The 18,394-nt window shown below is 39.0% G+C and overlaps 1 protein-coding gene across 2 annotated transcripts in view; it reads left to right on the top strand.

The window, feature by feature from the left end:
- The window catches only part of dync2h1 (dynein cytoplasmic 2 heavy chain 1), a 310,791-nt gene that overhangs the window by 139,435 nt on the left and 152,962 nt on the right, over window positions 1-18,394 (top strand). For both annotated transcript variants that reach the window (XM_078402527.1, XM_078402526.1), the window contains exons 67-71: window positions 2,243-2,406; window positions 3,512-3,631; window positions 9,502-9,636; window positions 11,327-11,470; window positions 12,163-12,252. In XM_078402527.1, coding sequence (XP_078258653.1) covers window positions 2,243-2,406; window positions 3,512-3,631; window positions 9,502-9,636; window positions 11,327-11,470; window positions 12,163-12,252 — 653 coding nt within the window. The remainder of the gene's footprint in view (window positions 1-2,242; window positions 2,407-3,511; window positions 3,632-9,501; window positions 9,637-11,326; window positions 11,471-12,162; window positions 12,253-18,394) is intronic.

Genomic DNA, 18,394 nt, shown 5'->3' with positions numbered 1-18,394 from the left:
AGTGACAAAGCATCATATAGAGTTTGCTGACATGAGAAACTACAGCTACTGTAGTCTTGAATGAAAAACAAATTGATGGGAGAACTCAGCAGGTCAAGCAGCATCTGTGGAGGAAAATGGACATCAGTCTGAAGAAGAGACCCCACCTGAAACGTCACCTGTCCATTTCCCTCAATAGATGCTACCTGACCTGCTGAGTTCCTCCAGCAGTTTGGTTTTTAATATAGTGTTTGACATTAGTTAGATATTCCACTGCACCCTACAGTTCAAAAAGTTCATCAGTTCATAAATCATAGGGCCATTCTGCCCATCGAGGCTACTCTGCCATTCAACCATAGCTGGTGTATTATTCCCTCTCAACCCATTCTCCTGCCTTCTCCCCGTAACCTTTGACCCCCCTGCTAATCAAGAACCTGTCAATCGCTGCTTTAAAAATGCCCAATGATGGCCTCCACAGCCATCTGTGGCAATGATTTCTACAGATTTACCACCCTCCTCATCTTTCTAAAAATATGTCCTTTTATTTTGAGGCTGTGCCCTCTGGTACTAAACTCTCCCACTAGAGGAAAAGTCCACATCCACTATCCAGGCCTTTCACTATTCGGTAAGTTTGAATGTGGTCTTTCCTCTTCCTTCTAACATCAGTTTATTGAACTGATGATGCAACTGCAGAGATGTGAATGAACAGGAAAAGGAATTGTGTATCTCCTTGAGCGATCAGATAATGGAGTTCAGAAATAAAAATTGGGGGAAAGAGATATTCAAGGTTTCTACATCAGTCTGAAGAAGGGTCTCGACCCGAAATGTCACCCATTCCTTCTGTACCGAGATGCTGCCTGACCTGCTGAGTTACTCCAGCATATTGTGAATAAATACCTTCAAGGTTTCAAGGTCAGTTTATTGTCACATGTACCAATTAAGGCACAGTGAAATTCGAATCATTGTAAATAAGAGTACAAAATAAGAGGTAAAAAAGAAAAACGAGGAAGCAGAACAGATTAAATGAGAAAAAGTATACAGAAATGAAATGAAAAATATATTAATTTTGACACAGGAACTAATATTTTGAAGGAATGAAACTACAGGATTATCATGATTAAATTTCAGTGACTGACAGTAATTGGCAGTAATTTATAATTGATAAGGATTTTGTTTTGAACACAACATAGTAGTATTTATCTCACTCTACAGCAATGGCAACTTGCTATATGTTCTCTTCTAATCTACATTCAACTGGCACCATTAATATGTATCTCCAGGCCAGATTTCACATTGGGCAAGATTAGCCATTTACATCGTATCAAACTTGGAAGCATAGAACGGAGATGAGGAAGAACTTTTTCAGTCAGAGGGTGGTGAAGGTGTGGAATTCTCTGCCTCAGAAGGCAGTGGAGGCCAGTTCGTTGGATGCTTTCAAGAGAGAGCTGGATAGAGCTCTTAAGGATAGCGGAGTGAGGGGGTATGGGGAGAAGGCAGGAACGGGGTACTGATTGAGAGTGATCAGCCATGATCGCATTGAATGGCGGTGCTGGCTCGAAGGGCTGAATGGCCTACTCCTGCACCTATTGTCTATTGTCTATTGTCTATTGAAACATGGAAACATAGAAACATAGAAAATAGGTACTTGAAGTACTGCTTTGCCATTATCTTTGTTCTTCAATATTTATTTATTTTTCTGCAGGCAGATTTTTTTTTAAATGCAAAGGGACTGTTCAATCCCTTTCCACATCAGTTTCTTCCATTCTTCAATTCAAGTTTGTGCACTTGCACTAATCGTTATTCCCTTTAACCTGTATCTGTACACTGTGGACAGCTCGATTGTAATCATGTATAGTCTTTCTTCTGTCTCGATAGCACGCAAGAAACGCTTTTCACTGTACCTTGGGACACATGACAATAAACTAAATTAAACTATGGATAAACTAAACTAAGGATTATAACTGTTCTCCCTTACCCCATCATCTGATAGAATATTCAGTTCCTTGAACTTTTTCATGGTTTTCTTTCCACATTATAACTTTTCAAACAGCTTTTTAGAGTTCTAGCATCTATATTTTTAATCCATAGTTTTGACATTTTTCCATTACTGCTTGAATTCTGTCTTCTCTTATGTAAAAGTATCTTTGCCCGCTTATTGAGTAACTGCAAGACAGAAGATCTATACAACATTTACATTTTGATTAAAATATACATACAAAGCCATGTACATTTTGACCATGTATATTTGATTTTTATTTGACAGGACCGCGCTACGTTGTACAAATTGGAGATAAAATAATTGACTACAATGATGAATTTCGTCTATTCTTGGCAACTCGCAACCCGAACCCTTCGATTCCACCAGATGCAGCTTCTATTGTCAACAAGATTAACTTTACAACAACAAGGGAAGGTCTGAGGGGACAGGTAAAGAAACAATGTTATTCCCTTTTTCCAAATGTTTAACAGATGTGCAAAGTTAATAATATTCTGTAGGATGGCTTATGGCAAGTGATGAATTAAGTGTTAATAGGCAGGAGTGAAAATGGCACCAAATCTGGCAACTCTTTATACTGTCTCAGTGTACTATTACTGTACACTTGTACTGTATCTGACATGCTTATCTAAGATGTATCTAAGTGCTGATGTATAGTGATACATTTACTGAATTGTATACAAAAATGAATTTCACTGTACCTCGGTACTTGTGACAATAAAGTACCATTGAATCATTCATAAGTTCATAGGTTCATAAATTCTAGGAGCAGAATTAGGTCATTTGGCCCATCAAGTCTACTCCACCGGTCAATTATGGCTGACCTATCTTTCCCCCTCAACCCCACTCTCTTGCCTTCTCCCCATAACCCCTGACACCCTTACTAATCAAGAATCCGTCAATCGCCACCTTAAAAATACCCATTGACGGCCTCCATCGCCGTCTGTGGCAATGAATTCCACAGATTTACCACTCTCTGATTAGAGAAATTCGTCCTCGTCTCCTTTCTAAAGGTGCGTTCTTTTGTTCTCTGGGTCTAGACTCTCCCACTAGTGGAAACATCCTCTCCACATTCACTCCATCCAGGTCTTTCACTATTCGGTAAACCATTGAAGTTAATAATATTCTGTAGGATGGTTATGACAAGTAACGATGTGTGTTTTAATAGACTGGGGTGATAATACTGTATAATGATTAAATGTCGTGGGAATTTTAATGGTTCAATTGGAGCTTTGGTGCATATGTTCACCAGCTGTCTTTTGTATTTGATTTGGATTCGTCAGTTTTTAAAGTGCGGTATCTGGAGTGCAATGGTTGTTGGTTGTCAGTGGTTGTAGGAAGACAAGTGTAAAGCAGAGGTATCAAAAAGGAAGTGAACTGTGTGGGAAGGTGGATGGATGGAAATCAATAGCGCAGATGAAGCATTATTTTGTTAATCTTGTAATTACCTGGTTTAAGTATTTGTCTACTGCTGATCTTTGTTGATCATATCCATATGCATTAATGAATAGCTGATTTTCTTTTATCTATTTGAAGCTGTTAGCTGTCACCCTGCAACATGAAAAACCAGAGCTGGAAGAACGTAAGACGACACTTCTGCAACAGGAAGAGGAGAAAAAGATTCAATTAGCAAAGCTTGAAGATTCCCTGCTGGAGGTATAAATAGAAGCTTTTATAATAAAATACATATATGTATTAAGGAAATTGATTGAGGCAAGGTGCTATGTTGACTTAAATATTTTACCATTTCAAAATGAATGAATTTCTGATGTTTGCAGATGATAGTAAGACAGTTTTTGTGAAGATTCACATGATGGCCATGATTTGCACACAAATAATCTCATCCCTTTTGAGTTCTGTTGCTAAGGGAAATGTTCGCAGGAATGATTTGTGTTAGGATGGTTCCTTTGAGCAGTTTTGTTTAAAAAAAATTACGGTTATGTATTTTCTTTAGAGGGGAAAAAATCACGATTGTCTGCATTATCATGGATTAATCATGGTTCCAAGGTAGAGAGGTTTATGGATGCAAAACCATTCCTTTCAAAAGAAAGAAGGTCTGAAGAAGGGTCCCGACCTGAAACATCCATTATAGCTGAGTTAAAGTGTCATTTTTTTCAACATAAAAGTAATTGTCAAAACATGGATTGGATACAACAAAATTAAAATATTCTTATATTTAGATAAATAAAAAATGAAAAAAACTGCAATTGTTGTTGTATAAAAGATGTATAAAACTTTGGTTAGGCAACTTTTGGAATACTGTGTGCAGTTCTGGTTTCCCTATTACAGGAATGATCTGGAGGCTTTGGAGAGAGTGCAGAAGCGGCTTACCAGGATGTCACTTTGTTTTGATGGTATTAGTTGTAAGGAGAGGTTGGACAAACTTGGATTATTTTCTCTGGAGTGTTGGAGGCTGAGGATGACCTGATAGAAGTTAACAAAAAGAATGGTGGTCTGGATATTAAAAGAGACGGAATGATGTAAATGTCAATGCACCAGCTGAGGCTAGTAAATTGCTGATAATTTTTCCGGATGAAATGCAAAAAAAGTTGGTGAAAGAAGGCAGAAAGAAATATGAATATTGGAACTAAGAAATGCCGAACAGACTAGTTGGTAGAAATCTGAAATAAAAGAGAATGCTACAAGTACACAACAGGAGAGACAGCATCTGTGGAGAGGAAAAACTGAGTTGATTGCATCAAAAATAGAAGGCTGCTTACCTTAAGTGATTGAAATCAGTGTTGGAGCTTTGAGAACTGTATCATATTTGGGTGGAAGAAAATACGTTGTTACTTGAGTTTAATTTAGAACATTTAAAGGCCAAAGGTAGAGAGGTCAGATGCCACTGAAAGCTCTGAGTCACTCTTGCAGACAGAGGAAGGCCAATCTTGCAGACAGCGGAAGGTCAAGCGGCCCCCAATTTGCATTTGGTTTATCCAGTGCAGAGGAGACCACATTGTGAAAATGAAAGGCAGCGCATTAAGTTGGAAGGAGTGTTCGTGAGTTACTGCTTCATTTGAAAAGTTTACACCTGGATGTTGGAAAGAGAAGTGGTAAAAGACTGATGTTGCATCTTCCATGCTACTCTAGCCTTGTACCTCGATGAGAAGGACAGTGATGAATGATGGAAATGGAAGAGCGAACCTGGAAGTCAAGGTAGACTTTGGAATATTGAAGGAAGATTGGAAGATTGGAATATAGAGTGGAAGATTGTGTCTGAAGATTCGTACATTGTTGAGGGTGGTGGGATGCAAGCGAGTGAAAGAGTGACCGTTTACTTGCTCTAGTTGGGAGGAAAGGGGATGAGCATAGAATTTCTGGGAGACAAAACAGTTATTCTGAACTACAGTCTTTCCTCTATATTGCATTTGTCCCATTCTTTACCATCAGGGTTGCCATGTCTCCCTTTTCCATTTTGTTAACCTTATTGCTGAGCATTTTTGAATACTTATCCAAACGCAACCACAATTAGATTTTAACCAGTTATTTATATTTGTGTTATTAATTGACTAATCTTGGTGCTATTCTGCTATTGCTTTGCCTTTCTCTTAAATTGCTTTTAAAATTAGCCTTCAGCAGATTATATCTACATATACACACACACACGCGCACATGCACACGTACACGTGCACATGCACACACACATGTGTCATGCACAAACCTCTCCTAATGGAACTTTCCTTTATTCTAGCACTAGTACAAGTGCCAGAATTGAACCCATTTCTCCACGTATTTAATTTTCCTCCTTTGTTATTTCTGACAACTAAAATTTTAAATTGGTATTAGAAAAGTGCACCTGAATTTATATCCCCTCTTTACCAGATAATCCTCAGTCATTTAAATAAAATAAACCTTTAAATTCGACAACGTTCTATCTATCTGAAATCGCCCGCGACCCTTTTTATCTTCCCATCCTCCAAATCCCTACCTTGATCTCTGCTCCAACATAATTTGGTTGTTGGTCATTTCTGGAGGGTGATTGTGCCAGTTGGAGTGGGTTATCATTGGTGGGGGTGAAAATGCCAGGCCTTTGTAAGTCATTAATTGTGGTTGTTGTGTTGAGGGGGGTCTGCATTTGGCCATTAGCTGAGTCATTGTATTTGGGTGGGCTGTATCTGTCTATCGTTTGAGGATGCAGTTTTGTTTGGAAGGGTTCGATATTGGTTGTTTGCTGAGGTAGTTATGTCAATTGGACTGCATTGCAGATTGTTAGCTGGGGTAGTTGTGTTTGGGGGCTGTGTTTATGACTAGAAGGACTAAAATTGTCTTTTTGGCTTAGTGACGTTGAGGGGTTGTGGTCAGTAGAGTCAAGGGAAGGCAAATTGTCAGTTGGGATAGGGATTGGTGGGACATCATTGATCAGGCGAGGTGACTGGTGATTGTGGGTGGATGAGAGAAGGTGATTCATGTTGGGATAAAACAAATGTGTGATAAGGATGACAATTCAGTAAATGTTCAGAGGATGGCTTCAAGAGTCTGGTGTGTAGGGCACTGCCATTGTGTTATTTAGTGGTGGGGATGGATGGGAGTGTGACGACGGAGAACTGGGTACATAAATTGCTTCGAAGGATCCAATTCATGTTCCCAGTGCCACTGTGGCACCTGCTTGGGGAAATCCCTTTTACAGTGCCCTCCATAATGTTTGGAACAAAGACCCATCATTTATTTATTTGCCTCTGTACTCCACAATTTGAGATTTGTAATAGAAAAAAAAGTGCACATTGTCAGATTTTATTAAAAGGTATTTTTTATACATTATGGTTTCACCATGTAGAAATTACAGCTGTGTTTATACATTATCCCCCCATTTCAGGGCACCATAATGTTTGGGACACATGGCTTCACAGGTGTTTGTAATTGCTCAGGTGTGTTTAAATGCCTCCTCAATGCAGGTAGAAGAGAGCTCTCAGCACCTAATCTTTTCTCCAGTCTTTTAATCACCTTTGGAAACCTTTATTGCTGTTTATCAACATGAGGACCAAAGTTGTACCAATGAAAGTGAAAGAAGCTATTATGAGACTGAGAAACAAGAATAAAACTGTTCGAGACATTATCCGAACCTTAAGCTTACCAAAATCAACTGTTTGGAACATCATTAAGAAGAAAGAGAGAAAACTGAAGGGAAAACTGAAGGGGACTAGCCCCCAAAACAAGCATAAGCTAAAGATGGCTGCAATACAGGCCTGGCAGAGCATCACCAAAGAAGACACCCAGCAACTGGTGATGTCCATGAATGGCAGACTTCAAGCAGTCATTGCATGCAAAGGATATGCAATAAAATACTAAACATGACTACTTTCATTTACATGACATTGCTCTGTCCCAAACATTATGGTGCCCTGAAATGAGGGGCTATATATAAACACTGCTGTAATTTCTACATGGTGAAACCAAAACATATAAAAACGGCCTTTATTAAAATCTGACAATGTGCACTTTAACCACATGTGATTTTTTTAATTACAAATCTCAAATTGTGGAATACAGAGGCGAATAAATAAATGATGGGACTTTGTCCCAAACATTATGGAGGGCTCTGTAAGTCATGCAGAGGCAGTCTTCACCGCTATATTAAAAGTCTGTTTCTAAATTTTATGTGAGTGACCTGCAGTCTATGCAGATCTTGCATATACCACAAAAAATGTTGTGCATACAGATACACCGATCAGCCAAACCTTTATGACCACTGACAGGCGAAGTGAATAACATTGATTATCTTGTTACAATGGCACCTGTCAAGGGGTGGGATATATTAAGCAGCAAGTGAAGTCAGTTCTTGAAGTTGATGTGTTGGATGCAGAAGAAATGGGCAGGAGTAAAGACCTGAGTGACTTTGACAAGGGCCAAATTGTTATGTCCAGATGACTGGGTCAGAGCATCTCTGAAACGGCAAGGCTTGTGGGGTGCTCCCGGTCAGCAGTGATGAGTGCCTACCGACAGTGGTCCGAGGAGAGACAAACCACAAACCGGCGACAGGGCGTTGGGTGCCCAAGTCTCATCGATGCGCGAGGGCAACGAAGGCTATCCCGTCTGGTCCGAACCGACAGAAGGTCATCTGCGGCACAAGTCACAGAAAATGTTAATGGTGGTCACAGGAGGAATGTGTCACAATACACAGTGCATCGCACCCTGCTGCGTATGGGGCTGCACACAGAGGAACAGCATATTAGGCAGGTGGTCATAATGTTTTGGCTCATCAGGTCATAATGTTTTGGCTGATCGGTGTATGCATTATGTGTATATCCAGGATATCTGCATTATATATCCAATCCTGGAACAAAAAACACAGATATTTTAAAATAAAATTAAAGTCATAATTTTCATGGATTTCACAGTATATAAAGGCAGAGGATTATGCCAGACACCTCGAGGTAACTGTGCAAAGATTATTTTACAAATTATGTTAATTGGTGCTCATTTTAAATCTTTTATTAAAATTTCAGACTCAAAATTAAAAGCAATCTCAGTATTTGTGAAATATTTTTTGATTCTGAATCTGATGTGCAGTTTGTTATAAATGAAAGTGCCCTTGGGGGAAATTTAATGCTTCTAAATTTAGTTGTTGGTGACTTCATGTATGCTTGACTATATTTACGTGATCCGCATTGAATTGAATCTTGGAAAATAATTAGTATTTAGGTTGCAAGCAGAGAATTGCAGTAAAGACTGTTAATGTCAATTTTCAATGGTCATTCTCATTTGATAAGAATTCCTGATCAGGTGAATGTCCAATTAATCATCAGAATTCTGTCAATGAGCATCAAATTAATGTTTCAACGCCAGAACCTATTTATTGATGTTTAGTTTTAGTTTATTGTCATGAGTATAGTAAAAAGCTTTTTGTTGTGTGCTATCCAGTCATTGGAAAGGCGATACATGATTAGGTTAAGCCATCCACAGTGCATAAATAAAGGATAAAGGGAATAATGTGTAGTGCAAGATAAAGTCCAGTAAAGTCCAATTAAAGATAGTCCAAGGGTCACTCAGGTAGATGGCTCTCTAGGACTGCTCCCTAGTTGTTGATAGGATGGATCAGTTACCTGATGACAGCTGGGAAGAAACTGTCCCTGAATCTGGAGGTGTGCGTTTCCACACTTTTGTACTTCTTGCCTGCTGAGAGAGGGGAGAAAAGGAAGAGACTCATCCTTGTTGTTTAGTATTTAATAAGTTTAGGCCTTTTTTGTGCACTACTAAACATGGCATGAGCCACTTTAGTATCGGAAAAGCAAAAAGTTTAAAATAAAAACAGGAAGTGCTAGAAATATCAGAAGGTCAGGCAGTAATTGCACCACCTAATCTTCTGATATTTGCACCATTTTCTGGTTTTATTCCTCTTTAACAGAGACCTGGAATTGTATAGTTTGGCTTTTTGATTTAAAATATTGAAATTGAAAATTCTGTGGGGGTGTTATAATCTTTAGATTGTTGCTTATTTAAATTTGAATCAAGTTTTTTAATGCTGATGAAATGGATATGTGCAGTCTGCAGAAATGAATTAAAAGATATGCCAATGTAATTTTTCATAGACACTGGCCACTTCGCAAGGGAATATATTGGAAAACAAGGAACTTATTGAATCACTAAATCAGACCAAGGCCAGCAGTGCATTAATTCAAGAATCCCTCAACGAGTCTTTCCGATTACAGGTTTCTTTAGATCAGGTATTGTGAAGATTTGTTTTTTACAGCTTGTCATGGAATCAAGGTCATAGAGCACAATAAATGGGCCTTTCTGCCCACTACGTCCATGCCGACCTTTTTGCTCATCTACACTAATCCCATATGCCCACATTAGGACCAAAGCTTTCTTGCCAAAATAACTGTCTGTCAAAATATCTCTTAAACATGCTAATTGTATCTGACTCCACATCACCTCTGGCAGAGCATCCAGTTATCAACCACTCTCTGTGTGTGAGAAAAAACGTTACTTGTCAAATCCCTTTAAAAAGACCTTCCTCTCACCTTCAATCTATGGTCTCTCATTTTTGATATACTACCATGGGAAAAAGATTTTGACTATCTACCCCTATCCATTCTTCACTTAATCTTACAACTTCTGTGAGGCCTGTCTTAATCTTATATACAGGCAGTTCCATCCGGTCACCCTCTCAGTCTCCTTCACTGCAGGATAAATAAGCCCAGCATACCCAGTCTCTCCATTTAACAAATCCTCCAAACCAGGCAACATCCTGGTGATTTTTTTCAATGCAATCACATCTTTTGCAATGCTGAGATCATGTGTTAATTAAAAAGTAAAGAATATAATCTGATGATGATATTCATCATTGATTTGAATTTCCAAACGTGTTGACAATTATTTTTTCTTATTAGAGTTCTGTTTTAAGGATAGAGTCATGGTTTGAGAAGTTCTTTGGAATGTTCCTGCCTGACTAACTTTCTGTTCACCATTCTTGGGTCTTGGTGGTAGGCCCTTTAGCGATGTTAGCCTTGACAACACTGAAGAGTCAGTGCATGGACATGATTATCACCGAATTGCTGGACCTCGTACTATTTCCAGTCACCGATTATCCTTTTGACCATCAGCTTTTTGACTATCTTTAGGAGCCTATAGAGTTGCTGCTTTCCCCTTGTTGGAGCATCCAAACACGAAAGGCAGTGTTTGCTGTTAATTATTTCCTGGGCCATTCCTATTAGGTCAATCCTCAACCATAACTCTGTACTTGACACGAGTGCCCTTGTGTTCATTCCTGAGCAAACTGCCTGGTCCATCCTCACTGCCATCCTGACTGGCAAGAACTCATAAAAGCTTTAAGCCAGCTGAAAGACACCAAGCAGGAGCTGCTGAAAGACAGCTGAAAGACAGCTCTCAGGAGCTGCTGATGTTCTAAAACTTAGCAGAAAGGAATGTCATGTACAAGTTCACAACCTCATCTCCCACATGTGAGGAGAGGAGGTTTGCTAGGAGATCTCAGATGCAATACAATCATGAACATCCCAAGGAAGAAGACAAAGCCTATTTGGTACATTCAATAGGCTCTCCATCGAAGCGCCCCCACACCTCCCCCAATTCTTCCTCCAGTAAATCCTTCTACCAAGATCTTTCCATGGCTCATAATCTGTGCGCCCTTTCTATGACCCATTTTATTTTTCTCCACTTAGTCCACACACTGCATTTTACAGTGATGTCCCACAAATTAAATATATGTTTACCTCGCACTATTTCTTATGCCTTTCCCACCCTCGCATAATTTCTAGGCTGAAGACAAATTGTCAGTATTTTATTTTCCTTTAATAATTTAGAGCATGTTGTACAGTAGTTTACTGTTATACATTGCTGTCTGTGGGGGGCAGCAAAATATCATTCTTGATTCTAATTTCTCTTTTTCTGCAGGAGAGGGATGCATTTCTCCCACTTGCTGAGACAGCCAGCAAGATGTTCTTTATCATAACTGATCTGTCCAAAATTAATAATATGTATCGCTTCAGTCTTGCAGCCTTTCTTAGGCTCTTCCAGCGATCATTGCAGAACAAGAAGGTATGGTTCAAAATATCTCAGTTTACCAATGGCAAAAATGAGCGCACTACTTTCTAATGTACAAATAGTAGGAATTTCCAAAGAAAAAATAATTCTTACCATTGATTAAGTTTGGCAATTTTGTAGTTAAACTATTGGTTATACCAACAAAAGCACTTTTCCACAGTCAGAAATGGTTTTGTACAATAAATTCGAATGGTTTTATTTTCTGGTTCGTACTTCATATATTCTGTGGTATTTCCTTAAATGGGGGTAAGGTCAATTGCTCCATAACATTAATGTGCAGTGCAAGTGAAAATGGGGCAGTGCTCTTGCCTTACAAGTTATTTATTTCTAATTGTTACAAAATTGTTTCTAGAATTTACCTTCCATTTAGCAGCTTTTATAGTTTATAAAAATAAAAAACAAACATATAAAAACACATGTCATGCATTAAATTATTATAGAGAGAACGAGGGAATTCATTTCTTAATCAGTGCGGAATATTCTAGAATGCTAGTTAATAAAAACTGAATTTCACATATCCAGTCAGTACCCTTCTGTAATCCAGAAATATCCTCCATTTTATATAATAAAAAATCTAGTGACTAGCTCTGAGCTCTGGCACAAGAGGCCTTATATTTGAAAAATGTTATGTTTACATTCTAAAATGATTTTTTTTATAGCTTATAATCCATTTATTTACCCATTAGGAATCTGAAAACACTGATGTCCGAATCGCAACGCTGATAGCTACACTGAAAACATCGGCATATGAATATATTTGCCGATCGCTGTTTAAGGTAGTGTAAAGATTACACGGCGTACTATCTAGGGGTTTAAAATGGCTCGTCTTGAAGTGTTTGTTTCCCAATCCTTTATTTGTGAGGTGGAAACCTTGTCTTTTTTGTTGCGCAAGTGTTATGTTATTTGTTCATTGGCTAACAGCAACCATTCAGTGCAAACACTTGTAATGACTTCTTCCCATTAGGATTTTTTGACCTAGGTAATTTGACTTATCTTGGGATAGGTGACAGTGAATTTTGAAATTTTGCTAATTGATGGAAACCCAATGAATAGTTAGTCCTCCACGATTTTGGATTGTGTCTGTTTATACCATTTCACACCTGTAGTTTCAGAAAATGGACTTGATCAAGCAAAGCGCAATATAATAGGTTTCATTCTAAATATGGGCAACATGACCGGGAATTACTAATTTTCTTTTAACAATGAATTTATTTAAATGCATTTATTTGAAATATATTAATAATTTTCATACTGAATTAGGTACGTGCCCACAGTTATCTCCTATTTATGAATAGATTAATTCATCCAATTCATCCAATTAATTCACAATTAATGTATGGTTGAAGATGAATCTTCAACACATTTAGTTCATGAATGTTATAATGCAAACTGAATATATGTTAAAAGAGGAATTCTTGATTTAAATCCAAGTTAGGGAAGTTGGGATCTTTCATGTCCTAATTGATCATGAAGCTGGATTCCTCCCCAGTGTAAAGAAAGTGGGCAGTTTTGGAACCATAAAATGGAAGCTATGTCCTTGTCTACCAGTCACTGCAAGTTGGCGTGCAGGTACAGCAGGCAGTAAAGAAAGCTAATGGCATGTTGGCCTTCATAACGAGAGGATTTCAGTATAGGAGTAGAGAGGTTCTTTGGCAGCTGTATAGGGCCCTGGTAAGACCACATCTGGAGTATTGCATACAGTTTTGGTCTCCTAATTTGAGGAAGGACATCCTTGTAATTGAAGCAGGTTCATGAGGTTAATCCCTGGGATGGCGGGACTGTCATATGAGGAAAGATTGAAAAGACTAGGCTTGTATTCATTGGAGTTTAGAAGGATGAGAGGGGATCTTATCGAGACATATAAAATTATAAAAGGACTGGACAAGCTAGATGCAGGAAAAATGTTCCCAATGTTGGGGGAGTCCAGAACCAGGGGCCACAGTCTTAGAATAAAAGGGAGGCCATTTAAGACTGACGTGAGAAGGAACTTTTTCACCCAGAGATTTGTGAATTTGTGGAATTCTCTGCCACAGAGGGCAGTGGAGGCCAAATCACTGGATGAATTTAAAAGAGAGTTAGATAGAGCTCTGGGGGCTAGTGGAATCAAGGGATATGGGGAGAAGTTGGACGGGTTACTGATTGTGGATGATCAGCCATGATCACAATGAATGGTGCTGGCTCGAAGGGCTAAACGGCCTCCTCCTGCACCTATTTTCTATGTTCAAATTTAACTAGCCAATTAGGTTTGATATTTTCATGTAAAATGTATGGGGACACAGAATCTGTTCTTCATCATGCATTTGGATGTTGATCAGTGTTAGAGAGATTTGTCTGTGTAAGGATTAATCCAGGAAGGAAAGAAATATTCTATTAGTTGAATCTGGAAAATTAACCTTTCTGAAAAAAACTTTGTTAATGCAACTAAACTCCACAGATGTTGATGAAGATAACAGTTCTAAAATACTTTTCTTTTTTTTCTTTTCTTCTTTCTATTTATGAAGAAGAATTTGTTGTGGAGTTTGGCCAGGGCATGAGGTTTATTTCATTTGGACAGAATGCATGCCATTATTTACTTCCCCAGGGGCTTTAACTGTTGTTTATAATTTGCCAGTGTTCACTTTACTCTCAATGTGACTCATTCTTTGGGACGGAAGTGACCAGGAATTTCTGCATACAGTGATAGCTGTCCATTTAACCTTTATCATTGACAAATAGAAAAAAAGCATAGAAATCAGCATCTTAAAAAAAGTAACAATGAAAAGAGGTCTACCCAACAATTCATATAGATAGTAATTTGGCTGTGGAAAGAACAACATAAATTATACATGTACATTAGATATACAGCTCAAAAATTAAACCAGCGTATTTTATTTGAACAATTTTGGTACCTACATTTTATACAAAGATCATTTGTGGCATCTGTTTCACTTGCAGCAAGATTTGAAATGAAATTAGCAATGTTCCTGTTAATATTAGATTAAAGCAGTTATGTTGGAGGGTAGGATCAAACCTGGGTTACTGGAGTTGTGATGGTCTTTCAATATAACATTATACTTAAATTCTTACGGATTAACCATTATTGGGTTACATTTTCGTTCATGTTTATGCACCGCAAAAGAATGTGTAATTGTTACATTTCCTACCTTAGATGTTGCTTATTCGCTCTCATACCTAACAATAAAGCTTTCCAAATTACAATAGCCAGCTCTGTCCTTATATTTTGCCTGGTTTTGATTTAGGCCTCTAATTTTAAATGAATTTCACATTCCATTCTATCACGCTATGGTCACCTTTCCCTAAAGGACGTACAAGATTATTAATCAGCCCTTTCTCAATGCGCAATAGTCAAGCTAGGATATCTTGTTCCCCAGTTTGGTCGGAGAAAAAATGTCCTGTACATACTCCAGCAATTTAACTACCTTGGAATTGTTGCCTTTACACGCACTTGGCTGAACTTGTGAGGGCCTTGTTATTGACTAAGTAGGGCAGACTCAGCAACTGAGACTCAGCAACTGAAAGCAAGGCAGTATGTGGGACCCGGACTGAGGAGAGGAATTGCACTTTGAACTGAATTATTACTTATTTTCATCATTATTCTACCAGTAGTCCAATGGGCTGATGAATCCTTTGCTGTACATGAGAGGGGCAAAGAACAGTCAATGAGAGAGCAGCACATATACTGTTTAAGGTGACATTCATAGTGTGTAAGAGATTATTGAATGACTCAATCCAGTTATTTCTGTTCATTTGATGTTCCTTGTGGGCAATTGTAGATTGAGACATTAATGTCATTTGCTCTTTGTCCCTTGTAATTTGTACGTTGCAAAGTAAAAATCTATGTTCTCCAGAGATGCTGCCTGACTTGCTGAGTTACTCCAGCACTTTGTCTTCCCTTGGTAAACCAGCATCTGCAGTTACTTGTTACTGTACCCTCTTATCAACGCGGTTGAAGTGTGTGTCTTACATGGCACATGGTGTGCATTAATTCTGTGGTATCTTATAAGGTGCATGGAATGTCATACCCTTACATTATAAACACTGCTGCTATCTTCTTGCCTTTGAAAATCTAAAACTGGAGTTTATGATATGGATTTGTGATGTGTGCAGAGCAAAAATGAACCTGCAATGAAATCGACAAAACCATGTTCCTCCTTTTTCTATTTGTGGAACAGTCTAGGCATTAATCCTTCCATTTGTAGAGAATTCTAGGCATTGGTTGTATGTCAGGATGGTTTTGATCAAACAGTTGGGAGTTTTTAACTGTCTTCAATCAATATTGAATTAAATTGCAAAGAAACATGCAGTTGTTTCTTGCAGTTACAGTGAGTGCATTTGTACAGAGAGTTATCTGAACCTTCAGTACAGTCACATAAATGATTTGTACAATGCAAGTTTTTCAATTTAGAGCACTATACCCTAGGAACAGGCCCTTCGGCCCACAATGTTGTACCGAACATGATGCCAACTAATCTCATCTGCCTGCACATGATCCATATCCGTGGGTTGCGAACCATTAACTCCCCTTCCAATTCCCATACTGACCTTTCTGCCCTGAGCCTCTTCCATTGCCAGAATGAGGCCAAATGCAAACTGAAGGAACAGCACCTCATATTTGGCTTGGGTAACTTACAACCCAACGGTATGAATATTGAATTCTCCAATTTTTAGGTAACGTACAAATACCTTCCCCCCTCCGCTTTCTCCCCTCCCCCAACACTACCCTCCCCCCACCCCCTTACTTTCACTGTGCCACTCCCTTCCCTTTAACCCTGGCTGAACTTGCACCGGTTTCTTGCCATCCCTTCCACCAAGTCTTTCAACTAGCTGTACAATTTCCAACTATGTATCTCTCTTGGGCTCACACCTGTTTCTATCTCTAGCCTTTGACCAACCAGGAATCTTGCCTATCAGAATCCAACCTCTGTCCTGCCTTTCAGGAAACACGCTCGCTTGACGTCATCTGTTGTTGGCCATGATTCGTCTGGCCCCTTCTCATTTCCAGATGTTTTTCCCTCTCCCCCTGCAATCAGTCTGAAGAAGGGCCCTGACTCGAAACGTCATCTATCTATGTTCTCCAGAGATGCTGCCTGACTTGCTGAGTTACTCCAGCACTTTGTCTTCCCTTGGTAAACCAGCATCTGCAGTTACTTGTTACTGTACACTCTATTCCCTGCCTATCTAAAAAGCTCTTAAATGCCATAATTGTATCAAACTGCCCTTGCTGTTAGTGACGTCCACGCTGATCTCACTGTCTTTGTGAATACAGATGCAAAGTACTTGTATAGTACCTCGACCACATCTTCTTAAAGCACAAATTCCCTCCTGTATCCTTGAGTGGTCTCACCTTCTCCATGGTTACCCAATTATTATTAATGTGAAAAGCCGTGTTTTCTTTAAACAGACTCGCAAATTATGTTGAAAAAGAATGTTTAAAAAGAAAAATTCACATTGAATGAATCATACGTAGCCCCTAATTTTAGATTTCCTGTACTTCCACTTTTTAAGTTAAACTGACCTGGTTTAATAATGGTGTTGCTAATGGGTTCCATCACTTCCTAACAATAGTTATTTGCTGGATTGTGCTGCTCAACAGTTGGCGGTTTCATAGAGAAGCACCATAGAAACATAGAAAATAGGTTCAGGAGTAGGCCATTCGGCCCTTCGAGCCAGCATCGCAATTCTTAATATGATCATGGTTGATCAGTACCGTGTTCCTGCATTTTCCCCATATCCCTTGATTCCGTTAGCCCTATGAGCTAAATCTAACTCTCTCTTGAAAACATCCAGTGAATTGGCCTCCACTGCCTTCTGTGGCAGAGAATTCCACAGATTCACAACTCTCTGGGTGAAAAGGTTTTTCCTCATCTCAGTCCTAAATGGCCTACCCTTTATTCTTAAACTGTGACCCCTGGTTTTGGACTTTCCCAACATCGGGACCATTTTTCTGTTGTTGGCCATGATTCGTCTGGCCCCTTCTCATTTCCAGATGTTTTTCCCTCTCCCCCTGCAATCAGTCTGAAGAAGGGCCCTGACTCGAAACGTCATCTATCTATGTTCTCCAGAGATGCTGCCTGACTTGCTGAGTTACTCCAGCACTTTGTCTTCCCTTGGTAAACCAGCATCTGCAGTTACTTGTTACTGTACACTCTATTCCCTGCCTATCTAAAAAGCTCTTAAATGCCATAATTGTATCAAACTGCCCTTGCTGTTAGTGACGTCCACGCTGATCTCACTGTCTTTGTGAATACAGATGCAAAGTACTTGTATAGTACCTCGACCACATCTTCTTAAAGCACAAATTCCCTCCTGTATCCTTGAGTGGTCTCACCTTCTCCATGGTTACCCAATTATTATTAATGTGAAAAGCCGTGTTTTCTTTAAACAGACTCGCAAATTATGTTGAAAAAGAATGTTTAAAAAGAAAAATTCACATTGAATGAATCATACGTAGCCCCTAATTTTAGATTTCCTGTACTTCCACTTTTTAAGTTAAACTGACCTGGTTTAATAATGGTGTTGCTAATGGGTTCCATCACTTCCTAACAATAGTTATTTGCTGGATTGTGCTGCTCAACAGTTGGCGGTTTCATAGAGAAGCACCATAGAAACATAGAAAATAGGTTCAGGAGTAGGCCATTCGGCCCTTCGAGCCAGCATCGCAATTCTTAATATGATCATGGTTGATCAGTACCGTGTTCCTGCATTTTCCCCATATCCCTTGATTCCGTTAGCCCTATGAGCTAAATCTAACTCTCTCTTGAAAACATCCAGTGAATTGGCCTCCACTGCCTTCTGTGGCAGAGAATTCCACAGATTCACAACTCTCTGGGTGAAAAGGTTTTTCCTCATCTCAGTCCTAAATGGCCTACCCTTTATTCTTAAACTGTGACCCCTGGTTTTGGACTTTCCCAACATCGG

Source organism: Rhinoraja longicauda, chromosome 7 (genome assembly GCF_053455715.1).
Source record: "Rhinoraja longicauda isolate Sanriku21f chromosome 7, sRhiLon1.1, whole genome shotgun sequence".
Lineage (NCBI taxonomy): Eukaryota > Metazoa > Chordata > Chondrichthyes > Rajiformes > Arhynchobatidae > Rhinoraja > Rhinoraja longicauda.
The sequence above is the reverse complement of the archived record's forward strand: the minus strand, read 5'-3'. Positions and strand labels throughout refer to the sequence as shown.